Source organism: Gossypium hirsutum, chromosome A08, assembly GCF_007990345.1.
Source record: "Gossypium hirsutum isolate 1008001.06 chromosome A08, Gossypium_hirsutum_v2.1, whole genome shotgun sequence".
Taxonomy (NCBI): Eukaryota; Viridiplantae; Streptophyta; class Magnoliopsida; order Malvales; family Malvaceae; genus Gossypium; species Gossypium hirsutum.
The window spans coordinates 123,760,441-123,784,402 of record NC_053431.1 but is presented as its reverse complement, the minus strand read 5'-3'; the positions used below and the strand labels follow the sequence as shown (position 1 = coordinate 123,784,402).

The 23,962-nt window shown below is 31.3% G+C and overlaps 2 protein-coding genes and 1 long non-coding RNA gene across 3 annotated transcripts; 2 read left to right on the top strand and 1 right to left on the bottom strand.

Annotated features, from left to right (window-relative positions):
* Positions 1–8,822: 8,822 nt before the first annotated feature.
* LOC121204726 (uncharacterized) lies at positions 8,823–9,107 on the top strand. Its single transcript, XR_005899930.1, has 2 exons — positions 8,823–8,955; positions 9,042–9,107. It is a non-coding gene; the product is annotated as an uncharacterized lncRNA (long non-coding RNA).
* A 5,069-nt stretch (positions 9,108–14,176) lies between these two features.
* Positions 14,177–15,406, bottom strand: LOC121204725 (probable protein arginine N-methyltransferase 1). The gene is made up of 3 exons (XM_041075155.1): positions 15,182–15,406; positions 14,889–15,039; positions 14,177–14,771 (listed from the first exon to the last, which is right to left on the bottom strand). The coding sequence occupies exons 1-3, from the start codon at positions 15,269–15,271 to the stop codon at positions 14,566–14,568; spliced, it is 447 nt and encodes a 148-aa protein (XP_040931089.1). The 5' UTR covers positions 15,272–15,406; the 3' UTR covers positions 14,177–14,565.
* Positions 15,407–19,815: 4,409 nt separating this feature from the next.
* On the top strand, positions 19,816–23,505 carry LOC107936272 (FT-interacting protein 7). Its single transcript, XM_016868967.2, has one exon. It carries the CDS (start codon positions 19,966–19,968, stop codon positions 22,975–22,977), a length of 3,012 nt encoding a protein of 1,003 aa, XP_016724456.2. The 5' UTR covers positions 19,816–19,965; the 3' UTR covers positions 22,978–23,505.
* Positions 23,506–23,962: the final 457 nt, after the last annotated feature.

Sequence of the window (23,962 nt, the reverse complement as noted above, 5' to 3'; positions counted from 1 at the left end):
TATACAATGATTCCTTCTAGTATAAACCAACGGAGCTCTAATACAATTGTTAAAGGTGAAGTTACTCAAATTTGAGATTTACCAAGTACCTAAATTTGAAATTTCAATTAGTTTTAGTCTAAATTATGTTATAATTATTTTTTTAATCCTTTTTATAACGTAATAAATTGGTTCTATATTTTATAATTATTTAAATATGTACATATATTTGTGTTTTGATTGTACCATAAAATTTTTTTTTTTAAAAAAAATTGAGCACTCAATTCACGTGGTATTGTGTTTTTCTTTTTGAACGAATTCACGTGGTATTGTGGAACATGGATTAATTAATCAAATAATTTAAGTATCATAATGATTTAATATTAGAATAAATGAAAAAGAAAAAAAGAAAAAAAAAGGGGGGGGGGGAGGAAGAAAAGGGTGATAAATGGAATACAAAGGAGTGTATGAATAATTAATGTAGGAGCTTCCAAAAATTGAGTTTAGGGCGGTGGGAAGATAGCGACAACACCATTTGTCATGTGGTGGATTTTATGTGACATCATCACATACTACATTTTTATTTTTCTTTACCTACATAATACAATAAATATTTAAAATTTAATTCAATTCCTATCTAATAGATTTGAAGTTTGAATTTTAATATATGTAACTTTTTTATTGCCATTTTATAAGAAAAAGAAAAGATGAATTTTTTAGGCAGCGAACATAAAACTATAAAATTTTAGGGGAGAAACAAAATTAAAATTTTGGGTTAAAATGTTTAAATTGAATTGTTAATTTTCCAAAAATCAGAATTCTAAAATTTCCACATAATTAATGGTTAAAAAGGTTTAAATTGATAGTTTTAATTTTTTAGGGGGTTTAAAAGAAAAATTTTCGTTTAGTCAATGAGTCCAAGGCTTTTGTATGTTAGACCTGTTTAAGGGTTGGATTATACATTTAAGACCAAATGTTTACTTGAAATTTAAAAGGGTTTAGAGAAAAAAACTCCAAAAAGAGGCTTGAACAAAATATTAAGTTCATTGAAGATATGGGTCAGGCTCAGGCTTAGGCTTCAGCATTCAAAGCCTAAGTCTGAGCCTGACTCGATCTATTTTTAAGTTTGTAATATATTATATTATATTATATTATATGGCTTAATGGTAACAAAGGATCTCAACAAAAAATCAAGGGTAAACTACATTTAATGTCACTAAATTATTAGTTAGTTTACGTTTTAGTCACTGAACTTCAAAAAGTTACAAAATGGTAATTGAACTATTCGAAAGTTTTTTAAGTTATCGGGATGTTAAAATCATTGTTGTATGGCCTTCTATGTTTGCACCATCTACTCCAATTGAAATCAAAAGCTCTTCTTCCTCTTTTTCTTATATAGTGCATTTTTTCGTGAAACAACTTTAAATGTTATAAATTTCCAAACCAAAATCCAAACCGCTTTCTCCTTCAATTTCCGACAATGATCGTCAAATCAACTTGGATCTAAGGTAAGTTATTCTACTCGTTGATAGGTACTAATCTAATGCACGAGTCATCAAATTGTTACTTGAAGCTCGCTAGTTTAAAAAAAACTTAATAGCCTAGTGATTTAAATAAAAACTTTCAAATAATTAAATGACATAAATGAAAATTTTCAAATAGTTTAGTAAATATTTTATAACTTTTTGAAGTTAAATAACTAAAACATACGTACCCAAAAATCAATTAAGCCCTTATGAGAAAATGGCTCCCAATTGAATACTTCTAACTGAAAAACACAATCAAGGAAACCCTTGACTAACATTGACCACTATTGATTCTGATATATTTCTATTGATGTGACAAATGGTCCAACCAAATAGAGACACATGATATGCCACATGGACCACATGTCAATGTGATATTTTGTCACGAAGATAAAAACTTTTAAAAATCCTTAAAAATAAATATTTTTAAAAAATTATTTAAAATAACTGTTCGAAAAGGTTTATTTTGGACAATCACTTGTTAGACATGGTTGTTTAGATAACTACTATTTTTAAAAAAAAATAGAGGGAATTTATTAAGAATTATAAAATTTTAAGATAGTATTTAATTTATATTTTTAATTAATTAAATAATGTTTTATTGTTAAAAATAATTTATTGATATTAATTATTATTGATATTAATTATTTATTCTTAAAAGAAATTAATAAGATAATGTGATATAATTTGTTACAAATACGTAAATAGATATCAAATATTTAAATGTAAAAATTTATTATACATATTAAATTATATGGCATCTATGACATGAGAGAAATATTTAAATAATATATTACATATATGATTAATTTTTAATAATTCTTTAAAATTTTGAAACTTTTAGTAATCATTTAATTTTTAATAAATTTAAGAATTCTAACAATTTTAAATATAAAAATATATTTAATAATTAATTAATTTTCCATAATTTATGTTTTTTTGTAATTTTTCGTAATTATCTAAAGAAATTAAGTCCAAAATAAATTTGGATAAGTGGTTGTCTAAATTCAAATGAACTTGAACAACTAATTTGTCCAAATTCATTTTAAACGTGATTTTTTATAATTTTAAAATATTTTATTAATTTTTAATAATTTTTTTATCTTCATATAATTATTCATAATTTTTTAAAATTTTTTAGTGATTATCTAAAGAACCACATTCAAGTTTAACTGAAACAAGTTGATTCAAATGAACCTTGTCAACCTTTTATCTAGGTACATCTATATACTTTTTTAAAAAAAAAAATTGACATGGTAAAATGCTATGCTAGCATGTGATCTATATGACATGCCATATGCTACTATTTGATTGGACCGTCAGCCACATCAGCAAGAATGTGCCCAACATTAAGGGCTTCATTAATTATTTTTTCAACTACAAAGATTCATTTGGGGACTAATTTTTCTTGAGGGTTTAATTGATTTTTTGAATGTTTTTGTTGAAGGCCTTTTTCACCATTAAACCTAATTATATATTATATAATTTCATAACACAAAAATTAAATTAATAATGTATAAGGCTTGAAGCGGTGTGAAATCTATCAATAAAATGCCTAAACTCTGTATACTTATTTTTAAAGTGGAGGATATTACATGTTTAAACATGTTTAAACTCACATATTTTAAAATAGTAATATATAAAGCCATTCAAGTTTCTTCCTTTAATGCTACAAATTCTATTTTTATTAGAAGAATTCATAAATTTTTAGTCAATATTGTATCCATGAAGTTCAATAAAATTACTGATTGTATGGTCAAAACTCAAAATGGCTTTCGATATAAGATAAAATGTGAAGGTGTTTGAAAAGATCCCAAAAGAGATTCTAACAATCACTCGTGTTGTTAAAGCAAGTGATAGTCTTGCTCAAAATTTTACGTGTAATTAATCTTTTTATTCAATTTATTTTCTTTTCACCAAAAAAATTATTATTACAATAATAATAATTTCAATCGAATTAAAATTCATTAACAAAGATTTTAATGTTTATCAAATTTGGTCGGGGATCAGTATTCATTATTATGAAAGCAACAGTACTATATGTATGTGCTGATGATTGATGATTGCGATACCTTTGAGAAAAAGGATGAGAATGTTAAAAGTTTAAATATCTGATGATATAAAATAAAAGAAAAGTGAATTGTGATTAGCGATTTCTGAATAAATACTGCTTCATAGAATACCAAGGTAGAGGACAAAGCTAGAAATTGTGTTGGGATTAGAATAAAATTATACAACTGAATCAAATCTAAAAATTTTATGTTAAATAAATTATCAACTTTGAGGAAAAACCAAATTTAATCGAATTTATTGATTGAGTCTTATATAGGAAGATGTGAATTCGAGTGTGTGAAGTGCATTATTATTTTATTTATTTTAAATATTATATCAAATAAAACAGATATGATCAAAACTTATAATGAAATTATTAAAAAAAAATCCTTTCCTTCCGTTGCTTCTGTGCAAGAACAAAGCTCAGAAAGGCAAGATATTTGTAATTATAATTCTTAATAATAATTAATTAGTTGATTTCAGTTTTTTCTAATCCTTTGATTAATAGAAATTTGTTGCTCCTCATAAAAAAAAAAAAGCAATTCAATTTAAACCCTTTTAATATATTTTTAAAAATTTTACCTTAAAATTTTATAATTTAATATGGTCCCCTTTAAAAAAATTTGATTTCGTCTGATTTCGTATGGATAACATCAGACAAAGTTAGGCTGTTTCAATATACATAAAAAAAAAAAACAACAACATGAAATTAAAGAAAAAGTTTTAAATAGGTTAGAAGTTTCTATACCGCCCTCTTTCATTTTAATTTTGAGATATTAAATTCTTGTATTTTTATCTATTTGAAAATTTTAATCCCTTTATCTAATTTTTTGTTAACTCTTTGTTAACGCGACCATTATAATAAAAAAATAAAAAAATTAAAACTTTTTAATTTCCATTTTGATAATTTTTGAAAATTTGATGTTCATCAGACTCTTCAAATAAAGTCTCATATTTATTTATTATTATTACATTTAACTACTCTATGTTATTTTGATTTCTCATATTTTCTTGAAATATTTATATTCGAATTCGAGTTTTAAATTCTACAGAATGTACAGATATTTCTGCAGATATTCATAAATAAGATGAAACTTGGGTACAGAACTACAGATAAAGGAATATTCAATGTCCTTGAATTTTTCTTATATTTAATGGATAATATATCATATTCGTAGTTAAATATATGCTAAAAATAATTATCAAATATTGTTAAAAGTAACAACTACAAGTAAATTCAAATAGTAAGCTAATAAACTACCGAAAAACCATTGATTTTCTTCTATCAATCCCTTATCCAAAAACTAGAGTAAAATTCATAAGAAAATGGTGGATTACATACCCTTTTTCCATAGCTGCTGGTTTTGTTTATTTATCTTTTTTTATATATAAATGCTGTTGTGATTTTGAAGGTTAGTCGGGGTGTTGTGATAATTGCAACTATATATATTGATATGGATGCTTTGTGATTTATATTTTTTTACATTCATCGATCATTGAATTAGTCAGATTATTAATTTTTTATTAAATCAATTTAATTGATTTATTTAATTTATTATTGTTACTTTAAGTTGTGTATTTGTTTAACATAACAAGTGCAATGAAAATACTAGACTGAAATGACCACTGTTGCTTAGAATTGTAAAGCTGTGCAAATAGAATAACAAATAACACAAATTATTTGTTAAAGTAATTCAATTTTCCTATACCTGCAGAGCCAAACTCAATAAAAAATTTTACTATCCTTAGTCATGAATACAATAAATAGCTCACACACTCACTACTCTCCAAGTATAGAGACCTCACCCTCATACCTAAAGACTAAAACTCTCACCTTTAACTCCTCCCCTTGAAAACTTGGACAATAAATGCTCTAAAAAATTTTTACAGTACAAACTTTGCACTCTCTCACACAATTGTTCCTTCAATGAATAGATTAATTAGAACTCAATAAGCTCTTGTACATAACCTATACAAGCCTCAAAATACCATTTAAGTCAATACAAGATAACTCTTTGAAAATAATTAATACAATTAAAATAATCAAAGTATAATCCACCAATGATCTAATTTCCAAAACAACACACAGTTTTCATTGATTCTCCATATTTTAAGGAATTATTTAACGCTTAATAAATGCAACTTTTTAAAATAATTAACTTTTTATTTTATGTTATTTTAAACAAAGTTAACTTTTGAAATAATGGGAATAAATTATTATCATTAAATATAAATATTATATATGGAAAAATATAAGTATTATATCGAAAACAATGTGTAATTTGAATTGAATGTTTGGAAAATAATTAATGGAAAAATAAGAGAAATGATTGATGCGGTCGTTGAAAGCACTAAAAATATCATATTTCCTATAAAATAGTAAAAATAACAATAAAGGGAAAGTAAGGTCGAATCCTCAGGGATCGGATTGTACGAATGTTGGATTCTTGAAATCCTGGACAATTTCTTGGCCAAGAAAACTTGCGTTCCTGAAAAATAAAAAAATAGAATTAAGAATTTAGATCTAGAAAAATAAAAACAGAATTTAAAGTGAATTGAAATTGAAAAATTAAATAAATGGCAAAAATTAAAATGAGGACTATAAAAATAAATAGAGTTTGGGGAAGAGAAAGTTTCTTGTGTGGCGAGATTTCAACCTCCAGTTATCTCGTTCCACCTTAGGTTCAATCCTTGGCTTTTAAGTAACCCTTCTCGAGTAGGATAAGCCAGTTATAGTGGAAGAGGACGCCTACGACCACCAGCTCTAAGGATTTAGACTTAAAATTTGGCAGAGCCTGACTCTAGCTTTCAATTAATTCCTAACGTAAATATTAAGCTTTTAATGGCTAATCAAACAGGCCTAGATTTAAAAAAATTGGGATCAATTTAATAATATTAATTGGGCTTTTGAATAATATTAATTGGCCCATTAAAATTAATGAAAATGATTTAAAAACCAATCCAAAAGCCCGAATCACTTAAAAAGCCCACCTACCCAACACAAAACAATCTAACTAACCAAGTGTTTTTTCTTTCTAAAATCGAAATTAAACTTCAAATAAAAATAGTTCATTCATAAGAAGTCGGTATTTTCTTATCGGTTGAGTTTTAATTTGATTGACATGAATATTATTGTCAATGCAAGATGACATGGTTCAAGTATCCTAAAATTCATTATCTTTCTATTTATGGATTAGGAAGGGATTATGGGTAGTTTCTAAATATTATATAAAAAAGAGCATATATGATCAGAACATATAATGAAATTGTTCAAAGAATTCGATATTTTTTTTAATATATTTTCTATTACTTCAAATGTTGACTTTTGTTAATCTGAATGTTCCTACATAAATGTGAATTTGAATTAAATTAATTATTTGTGAGATATGTGATTAAATTAAATATTTGAATTTAGTAAGAAAAACATTTAAATTAAAATGGATAATAGGTTATGATAATCAAATATAAATTCTTACTCACAAAAGTAAAGTGATTTCAGATAATGGATATCATATATCCTTTTTTTGACTTATTGAAATTTATAAATCTACTTAAAAATATAAAAATATTTATTATTAGCATATTATTCGAATGTAATTATCTAAATCTGAAACCCATATATAAATGAAAGACAAATATGCAAATGTATAATCAACAAGTTGAAAAGAAGAATATATGGAAGGAAGGATAGGGTTTGTAAGAAGGAAACTAAGCAAAGCTCATAAGATTCCAAAAAGCTGATGGCAATGGCATGCATGTGAGCAAAGAATACAGCATCCTTCAACCAAGCAAGCGGCCATCTACCACCGCCATGAAACTTCCTTATACAGCAGGTGGGGTGAGCATTAAACTCATACCGAGTGGTTACTATAAATCATGGAAATTCGAGCCCTTTTTTTTCTTTAATATTATATCAGAAAAGAGAGTGATGATCAAATTCCAAAGGAAATAACAAAAGCAACGTTCATTTCTGGTGCAGAGTGGATGTAGCAGTTGATGCCCCCACATGCAGTATTAAACTAATCCCATCACTCTCACCCTGCTTATCTTAGCTACATGCCAAATCATGTTCTGAAATTTATGAGAATCTTCATCTTTTTTTTTTCTCTCTTTATATAATAAGACTACATATTCTTCTTGTTTTCAGATGTAAATCTTGGGTTCTGCATCTATTATTTTACCACCTTACACCCTCACTCTAATTTTTTTACTGACTGGCTAAGTATAATTTGTTCTCAATATTGGCCTAGTGTAATAACATCCCAAAGTATTAAGGTCCAAAATTTATTACTTTGATATGTGAAATGATATTGCGGATTGAGTCTTAATTTAATTTGTATAGGTATTATTATTAATACAGGAGAATACTAGTTCGAATGCACTATAATGTATTATCCTCCTCTTTATGAGAGGAAGGATTATAGATAGTTCTAGACATTATATATATAAAAAAAAACAATATAATCGAAATCTATAATAAGATTGTAAAAAAAAAGTGATATTTGACCCACAAAAAGTATGATTTAATTATTTTTGTATTTTTTATTGAATTTGATTTTTTAATATTTATTATATATTTATATATTATTTAAGCTCTTAATTGAGTTGGTGTTATAAGTCAACAGAATACTAACTATATTAGAAAAATTACAGAAATATTCTTCTGTGATTAAAATAAATTATATTATTTGAAGGTACTTTAGTATTTTTATTTAAAATAATAATAAGAATGTATATATGGTAAGATTTAGGGCGTGTTTGGTTCGCCGTATTACCCAATCCATTACGCCTCGATTACGCGCGTATTACATTACGCCCCTAATCCGGCGTTTGGTTCGCTGTATTAGCCATTACGCGCGTATTACATTACGCCCCTAATCCCCAAATTCCCGTGTTTTACAATCCGTTCCCAAATCGTTGTATTAGCCATTACGCCCGGCCTCCCTCCCCATCTCTCTGTTTTACCCTCCCTCCCTACCCGACCCTCTCCTCTTCCGTCCTAATCATTTTCTCCTCCCATTTCCCACTGATTCCGTTGATTAATCTGTCGTCATCGTTTCTTCTCGTCTCGGCATCAAATTTCCCTTCCCCATTTCCTCCCAACACTATCTGCTCCGCACACCAAAACCCTCTCTTTTTCTCTTCAATATATTCACAAAATTGGAAATTCTAGCTTAATCCATTGAAGAAAGAGTGAAGTGTTTTTTCTTTGATTTTTCCATTCTTTTTAACATTTCTATTCTGTGTTTTTTGTCGGTTTTTTAGCCATGCTTGGTTCTACTCACTACTCCACCGCCGTCGACATGTGGTCTGTTGGATGCATCTTCGCCGAAATGGTTAGAAGGCAATCATTGTTCCCGGGGGATTCTGAATTCCAGCAATTGCTCCACATTTTCAGGTATATTTGTTTCTTCCCAATGTATCTCTTCCTAGCTACCGGCCTTTTTCTCGTTCTTTTTTCTTAATTGGGTGAAAATTGAAAAGGTTACTGGGCACCCCAACTGAGAAGCAATGGCCTGGGGTTACCTCTCTAAGGGATTGGCACGTGTACCCACGGTGGGAGCCTCAGAACTTGGAACGCGCTGTTCCTTCCCTCTCTGTAAGTCCTCATTCTTTTACTAAACATCAACAAACTGTTCAAATCAAAGCATCATAATATAGTCATGTCTTCTAATGTAGATTTATTCTTTGTTTCAAACAAATATCCGTTGATATAGTCTCATTTCAGCAGCAACCATTCTACATATTAGAGTTTAAGAAGAAAATTAAGTACCGTTGAATTTTTTTTTTACTTCTATTAAGCTGCCAACAAGCAAACTCCCAAAAAGTTCAAATTATATAGTCATGGATTAATTTAAAAAATCCAAAATGATTGTGAAAAAAATTGTTAGTTTACAATCATAGTAAATTAAATACATTACAATAGTATGAATAATTCATATGATTCTCAAAATGCATGAAAAAAAAAACTAAGCATATTTGAGTCGGACAATACTTGTATTTGACACTTATCCAAGTGCATGTCGTCTTCAACTCACAATTGCAGTCTTGCCATGGGGAAGAATTTTGAGAGAAAAAAATAAAGTCTAGCATGATTAATATTTAGGCCATGTGAATAGGACTAAGAGGGTAGAGAAAAAGCATCGAAGCTATTTAGAATTCACTTGGAATTTCGTTGCATGTTATACTAGGATTATAGCAATGGTCAGAGTGATTCAAGTCAATAAAAGCTTTTTAATCTATGATCATATGTTCAAAGTCAAATATTTAAAGAATAGAAAGGAACAAGTAGTGATATACATGAAATTTATCAGTTCTATATGTCCACTGACCTTAATGCATAGGTATATGCACAGCAAAAGAAGGAACTGAAAGTAGTCTGTTTGGTGCCTTTTACTCTTTTAATTACTATTTCCTTAGCCTTTTGCAAGGATGCCAATTTCAAGTCATACAACATGATCATTGCCAAATAATTTCGGAATGATATAACACATAAAAAGGGTTACCGTCTGTGACAATGACAACATTTAGTTCATGCTCATGATTTACTGATTTACTTCTCTATTACTTGCACATTTTGGAGGCTAATAGCTTCTTGTTTTTGGTTATTGCAGAAGATGCTTAAATATGACCCTGCAGAGAGAATATCAGCAAAAGCAGCTATGGATCATCCTTATTTTGACAGCCTTGATAAGTCCCAATTCTGAATTTGCATTGTATGGTTATAGTATTATATGGATTTTTTCTTTTCTCGCTTAGAATGGTACATTGCTTTTCACTAGGTGCTCGCTTCCTTGAGCCTAAACTCTAAAGCACCAACTTCTGAGCTTCAAAATATGTGTCGGGAGATTAGTTGTCATCAACTAGGTGATCCACAGTCTCTGACAAGTTGTTTTTTTATTCGTGTGTAACCTTTTACAAGTTTGTAATGATACAAATATCAACTAGTTCACTTTGAAACTTCTCTTGATATCTAATTTAATGCGGTTTTAATCTTTTCATTGAGCATCTTCGGGTAACTTCAAATGTCAGTTTTTTAACTTTTATTGATCTGTTTATGTTTTTTTTTTGTTGAAAAACCAATGATGATGAGTAATGGATGTTTGGTTCTGGAACATCTTGTTTGAAGAAATTGTAATGACAGTCGAAGAGGATGTGAAAGGAGACATTGATGTGATGATTTTGCAATTATATATTTGTCATTGAACCATATTTGACTATGATCTTAAGTTTTGGTGCTAAATCGTCGTTGGTACAACAGTCTAATAGATTTCTACTTCAAATTAGACTGTGTTTCTAGTTTGGATTGTTTGTCACTTTTAGAAGGAAATCTGATTATAAGCATAGAACATATGTGCAGACCTTGAGAGAAAATTGCAAAATTTTACTGCTGTATACTTCCTTGGCCTCAAAGTAGATGGTTAAAATGCTTAAAACCCCCACAGTTTAATCCTTGAAATTGTTGAGTTTACGGTTTTCCTTTGAAATGATTGGAAAGTTAGGCTATCTAAATTTTAGTTCTGACAAAATTCTTTTATTTTTCTATTAAATAATTCTTTCAGCTCATGGTGACAAATTTGCTGCGAAAAGAATGAGAAGGCTGACCCAAAGGAGAGCTGTTGATTATACTAGTACTGTTGTGCGATATATGCAGGTATTTTTTCATGTTTAGTTGTTTTCATAAGCGTTTTTTTCTATATCTTTCTATAAGTTGTTGCATGGTCAAAATGGTGAATCTGATTAACATGGATGCTTATGTTTTTTCTTAGATGGCTTAAATGTCTCTTTATTATTGTGGTTGTTGGCCTTCTCTTTATCAATACGGGCATTGATTTCTCTATCATAGAAATCAGTTTGCTTTTTTCTTCTGCAGCCTTTTGCTCAAGTTTATTATTCAATGTACTTGGCTGCTATATTTTAAAGTTTATAAAGGTCCACTATTATAGCCATAATTGTATCTTTATGATAGCTTAACTTATGGAGTTGTGTTTCAGATTGCTGCTAGAAAATCCATTAATATAGAGGCAAAATGACTTGGTCTTGCTTGCCATTGATGTATGGTGTTAAGATGTTCTTTTTTTACTTCATGGGAAAAATAAGTTGATGTCTTTTTATGTCATATTTTTCCTAGTTACTAAGAGTAACTCCTCTTTATCATAGTTGTATGCTTGTTGAATCATATTGAAATGCTAGATACTTAACTGACTGAACTTGTTTGAATGTAGGAACTACAGTTCCATCAAACACCACTACTGCAATTCTTGCTGCTCCCAATTTGTCGAATCCCATGGCTACAGTTGTTGGTGCTGCTTCAAACCCATTAACCTATAATTTGTAGTTGAATTTGAATTATGATCCAAAATGCAACATATCAATGATGAAATACGGCGATGCATCTGCTTGAATTTCTCTGTCTAGTTGGCCTTTTAAGTCCCTTTTGATCTGGTATCCTTGGAAAATTATTTGTTTTGCACTCTTGGCATTTTAATATCATATTAGAATAACTAGTTTATAACTTTGGAGTAATGATTCATTGTAATTTTACCCATTTTTATATATTTCTTTAATTTTTTAATTCATCACAAGGTTCATGCCATAGGGGCAAAGCTAAAATCAAAAAATAAAAAAGAACCTCATTGAGGAAGAAAATTCAGAGAATAAGGTAAGAAAACCAAAAAATATAGCAACTGAGAGAATATACAGAGCTATGTTTCTCCGACTCTTCATTTTGCTTGAAGTATCCCTTTTTTATACCCCTGTCAGAGTATTCATTTTTCTTAAAGTATTTGGTTTCAACACCCATGCCCGACGATGAAAGAACCTCTTTGAGAAAGTTATACAATAGATTTATTATATAAATTATTTTAAATTATATAAATTCATATAAGAAAATTTATTATCAATAATTTTATGAAATTATATCTTATTAAATTATATGTAATAATAATTATTTTAAATTATACAAATTCATATAAGATAATTTATTAGTTATAATTATTTTAAATTTTATTAAATCATATATTTTAATTAAAATATATTTAATATTAATCATTTCAAATTATCTTTTATAGTATCATATATTATGATTTGAGTAAATTCATATAAGAATATTAATTATTAAGAATTTTATTAAATTATATATTTTAATTATAATATATTTAATATATTTAATAATAATTATGTTTAAATATGATTAAATTATTTATTTTTGATAATAAATAATCTTATTAAAATTTAAATAACAATAACAATAATCATTTACCAAAACAAATTTATGCTAAGGGTATTCTGGTCATTTTAGTTTTCTCCATTATGCTATTACACCTCTATTACATTCAACCAAACACAGTTTTACTATTACGCCTCTATTCCATTACATTCAACCAAACAGTTGATTTGCTATTACACCTCTATTCCATTACACCTCTAATCCAATACACCTCTAATCCAATACAGCGAACCAAACGTGACCATATAGTTTTAAGCTAATTTAATAATAACACATAAAAAATATGTATAATATTAAAATAATAAAAATTAAATTAAATGTGAGTAAATCGAAATTTAAATATATAAATACATCAAGCTAAGAATATTAAATGAATACAATTATTTGTCATGGTGTTATTATTAATCTTGAGTCAGTATTGAGTTAACTTGTGAGTTGTGGCATAATAAAATTAAAGTGTATTAAAAATATTAAAATTAATCTTTAGTTGGATAATAAGGGTGCGTTTGGTTCGCTGTATTGGATTAGAGGTGTATTGGATTAGAGGTGTATTGGGATTAGAGGTGTATTGGATTAGAGGTGTAATAGCTAATCCACTGTTTGGTTGAATGTAATGGAATAGAGGCGTAATAGTAATCTTGTGTTTGGTTGAATGGAATAGAGGTGTAATAGCATAATGGAAAAAACTAAAATGACTAGAATACCTTTAGCATAAAATTGTTTTGGTAAATGATTATTGTTATTGTTATTTAAATTTTAATAAGATTATTATTATCAGTAATATATAATTTAATCATATTTTAACATAATTATTATTAAATATATTTTAATTAAAATATATAATTTATAATAAAATTCTTAATAATCAATATTCTTATATGAATTTACTCAAATCATAATATATGATACTATAAAATATAATTTGAAATAATTAATATTAAATATATTTTAATTAAAATATATGATTTAATAAAATTCTTAATATTAAATATTCTTATATGAATTTTCTAAAATCATAATATATAATACTATAAAATATAATTTAACATAATTATTATTAAATATAAGTTAATAAAAATATATAATTTATCATCATACTATAGATAAATATTGAAATTTGTCACTGTACTTTATTTTTATTTATATTTGCCGTTATTTTTTTAAAAAATGAGTAAATTTGTAACTTAATTTTTATGTTATTGAATTTTACCACTAAAATTTAAATTTTATTAATTTTTGCCACTAACTCTTATTTTTTAGTTAAACTCTTATTTTAAATTTATATTGAATTTTATTTTTTTAAATTACAAATATCTTCATTTAACTTAACGAGTAAATATAATTCTTGACTTTTCTTTCTCATCATCTAAACAAAAGCACAATAAACAAATTGTCAAAAAGAAACCCAAATCCAATAGTTGGGAGATTCAAAAGCTTTCTCCAATAATGTGTTTCTTCTATAAGAAACAATGCTTATAAGCAGCTTGTCAAAGCTCAAAATCTATTTAGTCCTATGTCATACATCCAATGTCATTTGTATATATGCTCCCTCACATCAGCACAAAACACAAGACTCAATATGAAGCATACATGAGAAGAAAACAGTTGGATTGAGTTAATGAAGTACATGCATCTTATGTGTTTTTCTTTCTCAGGGAAAACCTTTCGAGAAAAAAGAAAGTAGAAAAGGAATTAAAAAAATGTTGGTGAAACATTTGAGGAACATGCAAACAAGGTATCCTACAGCTAGTAGTGGTGATGAAATACTCTGCAACAAAATCAGTGCATCTTATAGAATTGAACTCTCGAAACCACACAACGTCGTCCGCTCAATGAATATTTAACCATTATATCAACGTCTCGGGGATTCTTCTTGTTTGGTGCAACAGTCATGCTCCCAATTATTGTCTCCACTTCACAGATGGTTAACACATCCTCTAGATATAGGACTGTTTGCTTCCAATGGGTAGCTCGCGATCTTGGTCCTACATTTTGTATTTGCCATTAGCCAAGGCAAAGTTCTTCTAGGCTGGCTTGCTGATTTCTATTCGTAGATAAAATGGAAAGGACAAAGGATGGAGAATTTTGATGTAGATACAAACCTGTAGAGAAACCCATCAATTTGTGGCATTTGGTAAACGAAACATCAAAATATGCAACAAAAGCATGGGTGTAATCATCACGCTCTGCAATAAGCTTGAAAGGTGCAGTGAAAGAAGCATCCCCAAGAACCATCTTAGAAATATCCATTGTCTGAAACCAGAAAACCAAAATAAATAATTCAGTTGTACTCCAAACACATTATTTTGTAAAATAATTTCCAATAAGTGTTCATATATATAGATACCCAATGATATATACATACATACAGGAATATGCTTGTGTATTTTCTCACCTTGAGAAGGTGGCAATTTGTTACAATTTGTTTCTGGTCAACCGTGTCAACAAGAGGTTCCATCATAGCTTGCTTTTTTATACAACTCATGTCAAAGCCATAAACATTATTCCAAACTGTAGCAAGATGATGCCATGTAGAAAAGATGGGGTATATATAAGAATACAAAAAGTTGAATTGCAATGAAACACAATAGAAAAACTCGTTGAAAGTTATACAAATACATATGAACATGAATACCTAGATTTATATCAAACTGTGGAAAATGTTTTACCTAAAATCATCCAAATACCAAAAAACATCACATTTTCAAAAAAACCATTCTATTTTAGAAAATTTTTTTTGGAAAATATTTTCAGTGAATCAAACAGACTCCAAATATGAACATGAAATTGAAATATATAATTTAATATAATAAAAAAGTAGAGGGGCTAGAATTGAAATTTAACTATTACTGTTAATGACGTAAAGAGAAAAGGGTAAACTACATTAATAATCACCCAAGTTTTTTTGGTCACTCAATTATGTTTTATTTTTCTTTCCCAGTCGTCTAATTATTTTAGAGTTAAGTGATTATTTTTTAAGTCACTGGTAAACTGGTAATGTTGTTTACCCCCCCAAAAAAGTATTCGAAGCTCAGTAGGACTATAACTTCACTCAACAAACTTCCATTAATAAGAAGCTATGGTTTATGCGCAACAATAAGCTGAGATGATCAAAAAATTTGCTTCAAATATGAGGTACTTAGTCAAATTCCAGCACTTTCTTTCACAATCAGTGATTCGCCTCCATTTCTCGAGACTTAAGCTTCGTCCCCTTTGATTTTCAACACTCTCCAAATCATCCAAACCAACGAAGAAAGCCCCACAAGCTAACTTGAAGAGCCAAGCTGAAACTGGTACCATCCCATCACTCTTCCAAGAAATAACTGACATTTTAGGTGTTGTTAATGTAACCTCAGATGAAACCAAATTTGGGTTTTCGATAACCCCACGAACCAATGCCAAGGAGCTTGAGTTTATAGAACAATCTTTGGCTAGAAGGCCAGGTGTTTGTCAAAATGCCTCACTTAGCTATGGAATTTTACAAGGAGATGGTTGAGAAGGAAATCAGCCTTGATTTGAATTAAGGAAGAATTATTAAAGTAATCCTGTTGATGTGGTTTCTGGCAATGGTGTTTCATCAAGTTCAGAACAAGATGTATGGTCTACTGTACAAGAAAGAGCACTGATTCAGGCTCTGAAGACATTCCCAAAGGAAACCAGTCAGCATTGGGAACGAGTAGCCACTGCTGTTCCCGGGAAGACTGTAAACCAATGCAAGAAAAAATTTGCATTACTGAAGGAAAACTTTAGAAGCAAGAGAAGCACAGCTTAGTCACTTGATTAAATACCAAGGGGGCCGAGAAGTGATATATCTTAAAGAGGGAGTCGTCTTAACACATATTGGAACCTGCCTGAGCTACAACATATGTGTAACGAAACCAACCTCTCTTCTTAGTTCCTACATTCTGACTTCTGCTAGGCAATATTTGGTTTCGCCATAACAAATGTTTTCTACAGCAATTAGCTTTATATATTGATATAAAATATACTATTTCTCATTGATTTTGTATGGAGCAGTATTTCCATCAACATGGTTTGTTTATGTATTTCTGGAAGAATTAAGGAAGCTTTAGAATTGATTCGGGACCTTAAGAATAAAGGGTTGTCTTTGGACCCCCGTTATTTTGAGATTCTGATCAAAGGACTGTGCAGGGCCGATAGGATTGCCGATGCCTTGGAAATCCTCGATATTATGAAGACAAGACAACTGGTTAGTGAGAAGGTTTATGAGATTATCATCAATGGGCACTTAAGAAGAAATGACCTTTCCAAGGCACTAGATATTTTCTAAAGCATTAAGGAATCCGGGTACTTACCAACGGCTTCTACTTACACTGATCTAATGCAACGCCTCTGTAGATTGAAAGAGTATAAAAAAGGCTGTGATTTATACAATGAGATGATGGAGAAAGGTGTTGAGCCTGAAACTGTTGCTATTATGGCCATGGTTGCAGGTCATGTTGGCCAAAACCTTATATCCGAAGCATGGAAAGTATTCAATTCGATGGAGGAGAGGGGCATCCGACCTACTTGGAAAGCATATTTAGTATTCATTAAGGAGCTTGGAAAAGTTGGAAGGACAGATGAAATTTTTCGGGTTTTATTCGAAATGAAGGAGGCAAAGATAGGTATTCGAGATGAGATATTTTGTTTGGCTGTATCTTGCATGGAGAGGAGCAGAGAGACGGATAATGTTGAAAAAGTAAAGCAAATGCGGAAGAGGTTGAAATTATATATTTCACTAACCAGTCACTCCCTTTCAAATGCATTCAACAAGCAGGACATGACAACATTATAGAGACAGGACCAAGTGCACTCCCTTTCAAATGCATTCAACAAGCAGGACATGGAAGAAGTGCATAGAATATTATCATCCTCAATTAGAATGAAAAAGTTTTACAGTTTTCTACAAGTTGCATTCTACAATATTAAAAAACTAATTAATTAAATAAAATCAGACCTATAATTCATACCTTGCACCCAAGTAGCTTGAATAGTGATGCAAAAAATGAGTTGCACGATCAATTGTTTTTGAAGAGTAAATTCCTTTAACACCTAAAAGTTGAGAAAAAGAACAACTGATTGCAATATGGAATTTTAAGTTAATCACCTCAGCTCAAAAGATTCAAAGAAACATTAACCACTCAAAATAGATGGAGTAAACCAACAACTGCACAAATTAATGTAGACAGTGAGACTACAAAGAATAAAACATGAATAAACTCAACCGTTTTTACATGAAATTTTAATATGGAAGTATCTTAATTAGGTGGCTAACTAGAAAGTCAGAAAAGAAACAAGAGGAAAAGAGAACAAAGGGGAGACGCCATTTATGGAGATGCTCAACCTAAGTTCCAAATTACATAATCACAGTTAATGAAAAACACGGATTGAAACATGCTAGGAAGTTTAGGCGAAAATGAATTTTGCAGCAGATTGCATGCCAATGTCTTATGCCCTAACATGGAAAGAAAAAAGGGTAAAACAATGGGGGCTCAGTCTTGTTTATGTAAAGTTGCACATCAACTGAGAAAGAAGAAACAGAGATCAAGCCCTGAAAGTGCAATGAAGAAGACACTAACAAGACAGCAGTAACACCAATTGAGAGCAGTAACACTAACAAGACACTAAATTACAGGATAATTGAGAGCAAAAGAGAGAAACCTTTACTTTTCAGTAGCAATAACACCAATTGAGAGCAATCGAATGACTGACACAGAGAAAAAGAAAAGAAAAAGGTAGACTGGTTGAGAAGGCAAATCAAAAGAGTGACTGGTTGTAAAGAAAAAAAAAAGAAGAGGTTGACAGACAGAGGAAAAGGCGAAGGAATGGGGAAGCCAATCGGGAGGCGAAGGTAGAACGAAGGAAGACGCGACGGAATGGGGAAGCCAATTGGGAGGGTAAAACAGGGAGGGATTTGGATGCAGCACCTAATCTGAGCAAAAGGGCTGTATTACAAATCGGTGGTTTTCACCGATTAAATCTGTATTGTATTACACGGGTATTAGAAACACATTCAACCAAACGATGGAATAGAGATGTATTAGGTGGGGCCCACCGATTAAGGGCAACCAAACATAGTGTTATGCATGCAATATTTTTACTTTTTTACATTGATATTGTGAAAGTGATGTTTCCAACCATATATTTTAAATATTAATTGACGGTGTGTATAATATATTAATGCATAAATATTTTTAACAAGTATCTTCTTAGTATATCATTTTCATTAATATCGTTTAAGAAAAAGTTTAGGGTAAATTATTAAAATAGTCATTTTTATTTGTTTCAGGTTATATTTTAATTATTTATGTTATCATGTTGTAATATTTTAGTCATTAAGTTGTTAATTGTCGTCAATAGTGTAATGGTAAGCTAATGTGAAACGTTAAATCATCATTTCAAACGAAAATTTTAGCTTAGATTCTACAATTAGTCCTTATATTTTTTCATTTGAGCAATTTAGTTTTTTTTCTTTTATATTCTTTTTTAATTTTAATTTTTCATTCTCTTCTGCTTTTTTCTCTGTTTTTCTTCATTATTCATTTATTTTAACATAATTTTTCTATATTTTCTATTTGTTAAAATTAGTTCACAAACTCACATCTCTGGAAGAGAATAAATTATTCAAATCATTAATATAGTTAAAAAAAAGTTTATCCAATAGTTTTCATTAAAAATATTTTTATATATAATGACCATAAGTTACCTTAATGGCTTTTTGTTTATTATGACATTTATGATTCCTTCCTTCTCTCCTTCAAATTAATCCCCAAAATTCATGAAAATTCCATTTGCATCCTCATAACATAAATATCTATAAAAACACATGAATAAAATAATATTTATATATTACCAACAGACTCACCACCTGGGGGACTTTGATCCTGTCTCCACAAACCATCCAAAACCAATCACGCCCTCCAAGATCTTGCCACGCGTCATCTGAGTCATTGCTGATGTGTCCACTCTCCACCCTCTCTCTCTCACAAAGTCTCCCCCTATTTAATCCCCTCACTTGGCCCCCATCTCCTTGACTTTTTATTCACCAAAAAGCAAAAGAAAAACACTCAACGTCTCTCTGTTAATACTCCAAAAAAGCTCTGTTTTTTCATTGTTTATTTTGCATAATCACTTCAAACCCAGATCTATAGCCCCATTGTTTCACCAAAAAAAAATATGGCTGAAAATTGCACTAGAAAGTTGATAGTTGAAATCTGCAATGCCAAGAACTTGATGCCAAAAGATGGTCAAGGAACAGCCAGTGCTTATGCCATAGTTGATTTTGATGGTCAAAGAAGGAGGACAAAGACCAAGTTCAGAGATTTAAATCCTGTTTGGGATGAAAAGCTGGAGTTTTTAGTTCATGATATTGAATCCATGGCTGCCGAGATGTTGGAGATTAATTTGTACAATGATAAAAAAATGGGGAAACGAAGCACGTTTTTGGGTAAAGTGAAGTTGGCTGGCAGTGTTTTTGTTAAAGCAGGGGAAGAGACTCTGGTTTATTATCCGTTGGAAAAAAGGAGTGTTTTTTCTCAGATTAAAGGTGAGATTGGAGTTAAAGTTTTTTATGTTGATGAAGAAGCGCCGCCGGCACCGGCGGAACCTGCGGCTGAGCAGAAAGCAGAGACGGCTGAGGAGAAGCCAAAGGAAGAGGAAGATAAGAAGGAGGAAAATGTGGAGGAAAAGAAAGAAGAAGAAGAGAAGCCTAAAGAAGAACCACCCAAAGAAGAAGAGAAACCGAACCCACCGCCGGCGGAGGCTAGTAAGTCCGAAGACACAACCGCAGCTGCTACTCCGCCGCCGCCGCCGACAGAGGTGGAGAACCCTCCAATAGCACATAAAGAAGAAGCATCATCAACGAAGGTAGTAGCAACAAAAAGCAAAGTTGAAACAGGTAAAAGCAGTCAGCTTGTGATTAACGAGTTAGAACTCCGATCACTTTCCGGTGACCACAACCGTATCGCATACGACCTCGTAAACCGTATGCCATTTTTATACGTCCGAGTTGTTAAAGCAAAACGAGCCAACAAAGAACCAGCTTGTCCCCTTCATGCAAAACTGGTTATCGGTACTCACAGTATCAAAACCAAAAGCCAAATCGACAAAGATTGGGACCAAGTCTTCGCTTTCGACAAAGAAGGATTGAATTCAAGTTCCTTAGAAGTTTCAGTCTGGGCTGAAGAAGAGAAAAAAGAAGAACAAAAAGAAGGAGACGCCGCCACCACTGCTACCACCGTGGTGGTGGATAATTGTCTCGGATCGGTGTCGTTTGATCTGCAAGAAGTGCCCAAAAGGGTTCCTCCCGATAGTCCTTTGGCTCCTCAATGGTATAGTCTTGAATCGGAGAAGTCACCTGGAAATGACGTCATGGTTTCTGTCTGGGTCGGGACTCAGGCCGATGAAGCTTTTCAAGAAGCTTGGCAGTCGGATTCGGGTGGGTTAATACCCGAGACCCGAGCTAAGGTTTATTTGTCTCCAAAGCTTTGGTATTTGAGATTAACGGTTATCCAAACCCAAGATTTGCAGCTTGGTTCGGTATCTGAACCTAAGGTTCGAAGTCCTGAGCTTTATGTTAAGGCTCAGCTTGGGGCTCAATTGTTTAAAACCAGTAGGACTCCGGTTGGTTCGGCTTGGAACGAGGATTTAGTTTTTGTGGCGGCTGAACCGTTTGAGCCGTTTTTGGTGGTCATGGTTGAGGATTGGAGTAACGGGCAGTTAGTGGGTCAGGCTAAAATCCATGTACCTAGCCTTGAGAGGCGAACCGATGATAAAACTGAACCGAAATCAAGATGGTTCAATTTGGTTGGTGCTGAAAATAAACCATACGCAGGTAGAATACACGTGAAGGCATGTTTAGAAGGTGGGTATCATGTGCTTGATGAAGCTGCTCACGTGACTAGTGACGTCCAAGCCGCCGCTAAGCAGCTAGCTAAGCCTCCGATTGGGTTGCTCGATGTTGGGATTCGAGGAGCGAGTAACTTGTTGCCTGTGAAGACCAAAGACGGTACACGTGGCACAACCGATGCATACGTGGTGGCTAAGTATGGGCAAAAGTGGATCCGTACACGTACGATACTTGATCGGTTTAATCCACGTTGGAACGAGCAATATACTTGGGATGTATATGATCCATGTACAGTGCTTACTATTGGGGTATTTGATAATGGAAGGTACAAGCGTGATGAAACAGGGAAGCCCGGTAGAGATCTACGTATCGGTAAAATACGTGTACGGTTGTCTACACTTGACACGAATAAAGTGTACTTAAATTCATATATGCTTACAGTATTGTTACCTAATGGGGCCAAGAAGATGGGAGAGATTGAGATAGCGGTTCGATTTTCTTGCTCATCATGGCTAAGTCTAATCCAAGCCTATGGCACCCCATTGTTACCAAGAATGCACTATCTTCGCCCATTGGGTCCAGCCCAACAGGACATACTTCGCCAAACGGCTATGCACATAGTAACGGCTAGGCTAGCTCGGTCCGAACCACCTTTGGGACAAGAAGTAGTTCAGTTCATGTTGGATACGGATACACACGTGTGGAGCATGAGAAAGAGCAAGGCCAATTGGTTTCGAGTCGTCGGCTGTTTGTCACATGCGGCAATTTTGGCACGTTGGTTAGATGGGATTAGCACGTGGGCACACCCGCCGACGACTATCTTAGTTCATGTTTTGCTTATAGCAGTGGTGATGTGCCCACAACTAGTCCTCTCCACCATATTCATGTATGCCTTCTTAATTTTGGCATTGAGATTCCGTTACCGCATGCGAGTCCCACACAATGTAGACTTAAGGCTCTCTTACGTTGATGCTGTCGGTCCTGATGAGCTCGACGAAGAATTCGACGGGCTTCCAACCACACGATCACCAAACACAGTACGGTTCCGATACGACCGTTTACGCGCGTTGGCAAGCCGGGCACAAACACTATTAGGGGATGTAGCAGCCCAAGGGGAACGTTTAGAAGCATTGTTTAATTGGAAAGACCCAAGAGCTACAGGCATTTTTGTGGTAGTTTGCCTATTTGCTTCATTGCTATTTTATGTGGTACCATTCAAAGTCTTTGTGTTAGGGTCAGGGTTCTACTACATCCGACACCCGAGATTCCGAGGTGATATGCCATCGGCTCCGCTCAACTTCTTCCGACGACTCCCGTCACTTTCCGATCAAATTATGTAAAACAAACCGTCGATCCAGACCGACAAGGGTATTTTCGATACACTTTCTACCATGCTGTTGGTAGGTTTATATTTTATTTTTTTGGTTTTACGTAATAAAAATTTAATTAAAAAGTTGATGTTGGAATTTCCATTAAAGTAGAAAAAGTGACCGTTGATGTTTGGGCAGTGGGACAATGGGGGTTTTGAATATTTATTACGACAAGCTGACCGTTGGATGGATCCCATTATATATGGGAACATGTTTTCATGCTCATAATAAAAAGGGAAATTCTTGGTAATTTAAAACATGTCTTCATTAAAGAAAAAAAGCCGTTGGCGCAGACCGCAGAGATCTGTTTGATCAGCTAAAGCAAAAAGAGAAAAGATCCTCATGTTTTTATTTATTAATTTATGTTTTTTTTTGTTACATAAGCTTGGGATTATATTCCATAATTATATTGGATTTATGTTTTTTTTGTAATTTTAATTTTTTGTATTAGGTTTACATAAAAAGTTTGTATGAAACAATGATGTAACGTTTTCTGTATTCTTTTTTTACTAGTTTAACATCACATTAGTATTTTTATTCTAAAAAAAAATTCAAATGAAAATTTTAAAATTTAAGATAAAATTACTAATGTGACATTAAATTATTAAAACGGGATAATATCCCTATTTCATACCATCCTTACTCTTAGGTTTATATAGCTATATTAAATTTAATTTTTAATGTTCACATTTTTTTGTTAAATTGGTCCTTGTTTTTTGGAGCAAAAATTTGGCGCTTAATCATTTAAAAGGAATCAAATATGATCAACCTTTTAAAAAGAGTCAAATTGTTAATAAAAATATTGACTAAACGTTAAAATTTTAAACATGATAGCCCATATGACAATATACATGTATTTTTTAAAATATTTTTATAAATTTTAAATTATTTATTGATATGACATACAAGACAAATATATTCATGTTAATATAAAACGTCGTTAAAAAAATAATGT

Excerpts from the sequence above, each read along its gene's own strand:
- LOC121204725 (XM_041075155.1), bottom strand. The coding sequence starts at position 15,271 with ATGAGTTGTATAAAAAAGCAAGCTATGATGGAACCTCTTGTTGACACG. Across the intron at positions 15,040-15,181 it reads CAAATTGCCACCTTCTCAAG|ACAATGGATATTTCTAAGAT; the intron begins GTGAGAAAATAC and ends TTCTGGTTTCAG. Across the intron at positions 14,772-14,888 it reads ATTGATGGGTTTCTCTACAG|GACCAAGATCGCGAGCTACC; the intron begins GTTTGTATCTAC and ends TACAAAATGTAG.
- LOC107936272 (XM_016868967.2), top strand. The coding sequence starts at position 19,966 with ATGGCTGAAAATTGCACTAGAAAGTTGATAGTTGAAATCTGCAATGCC.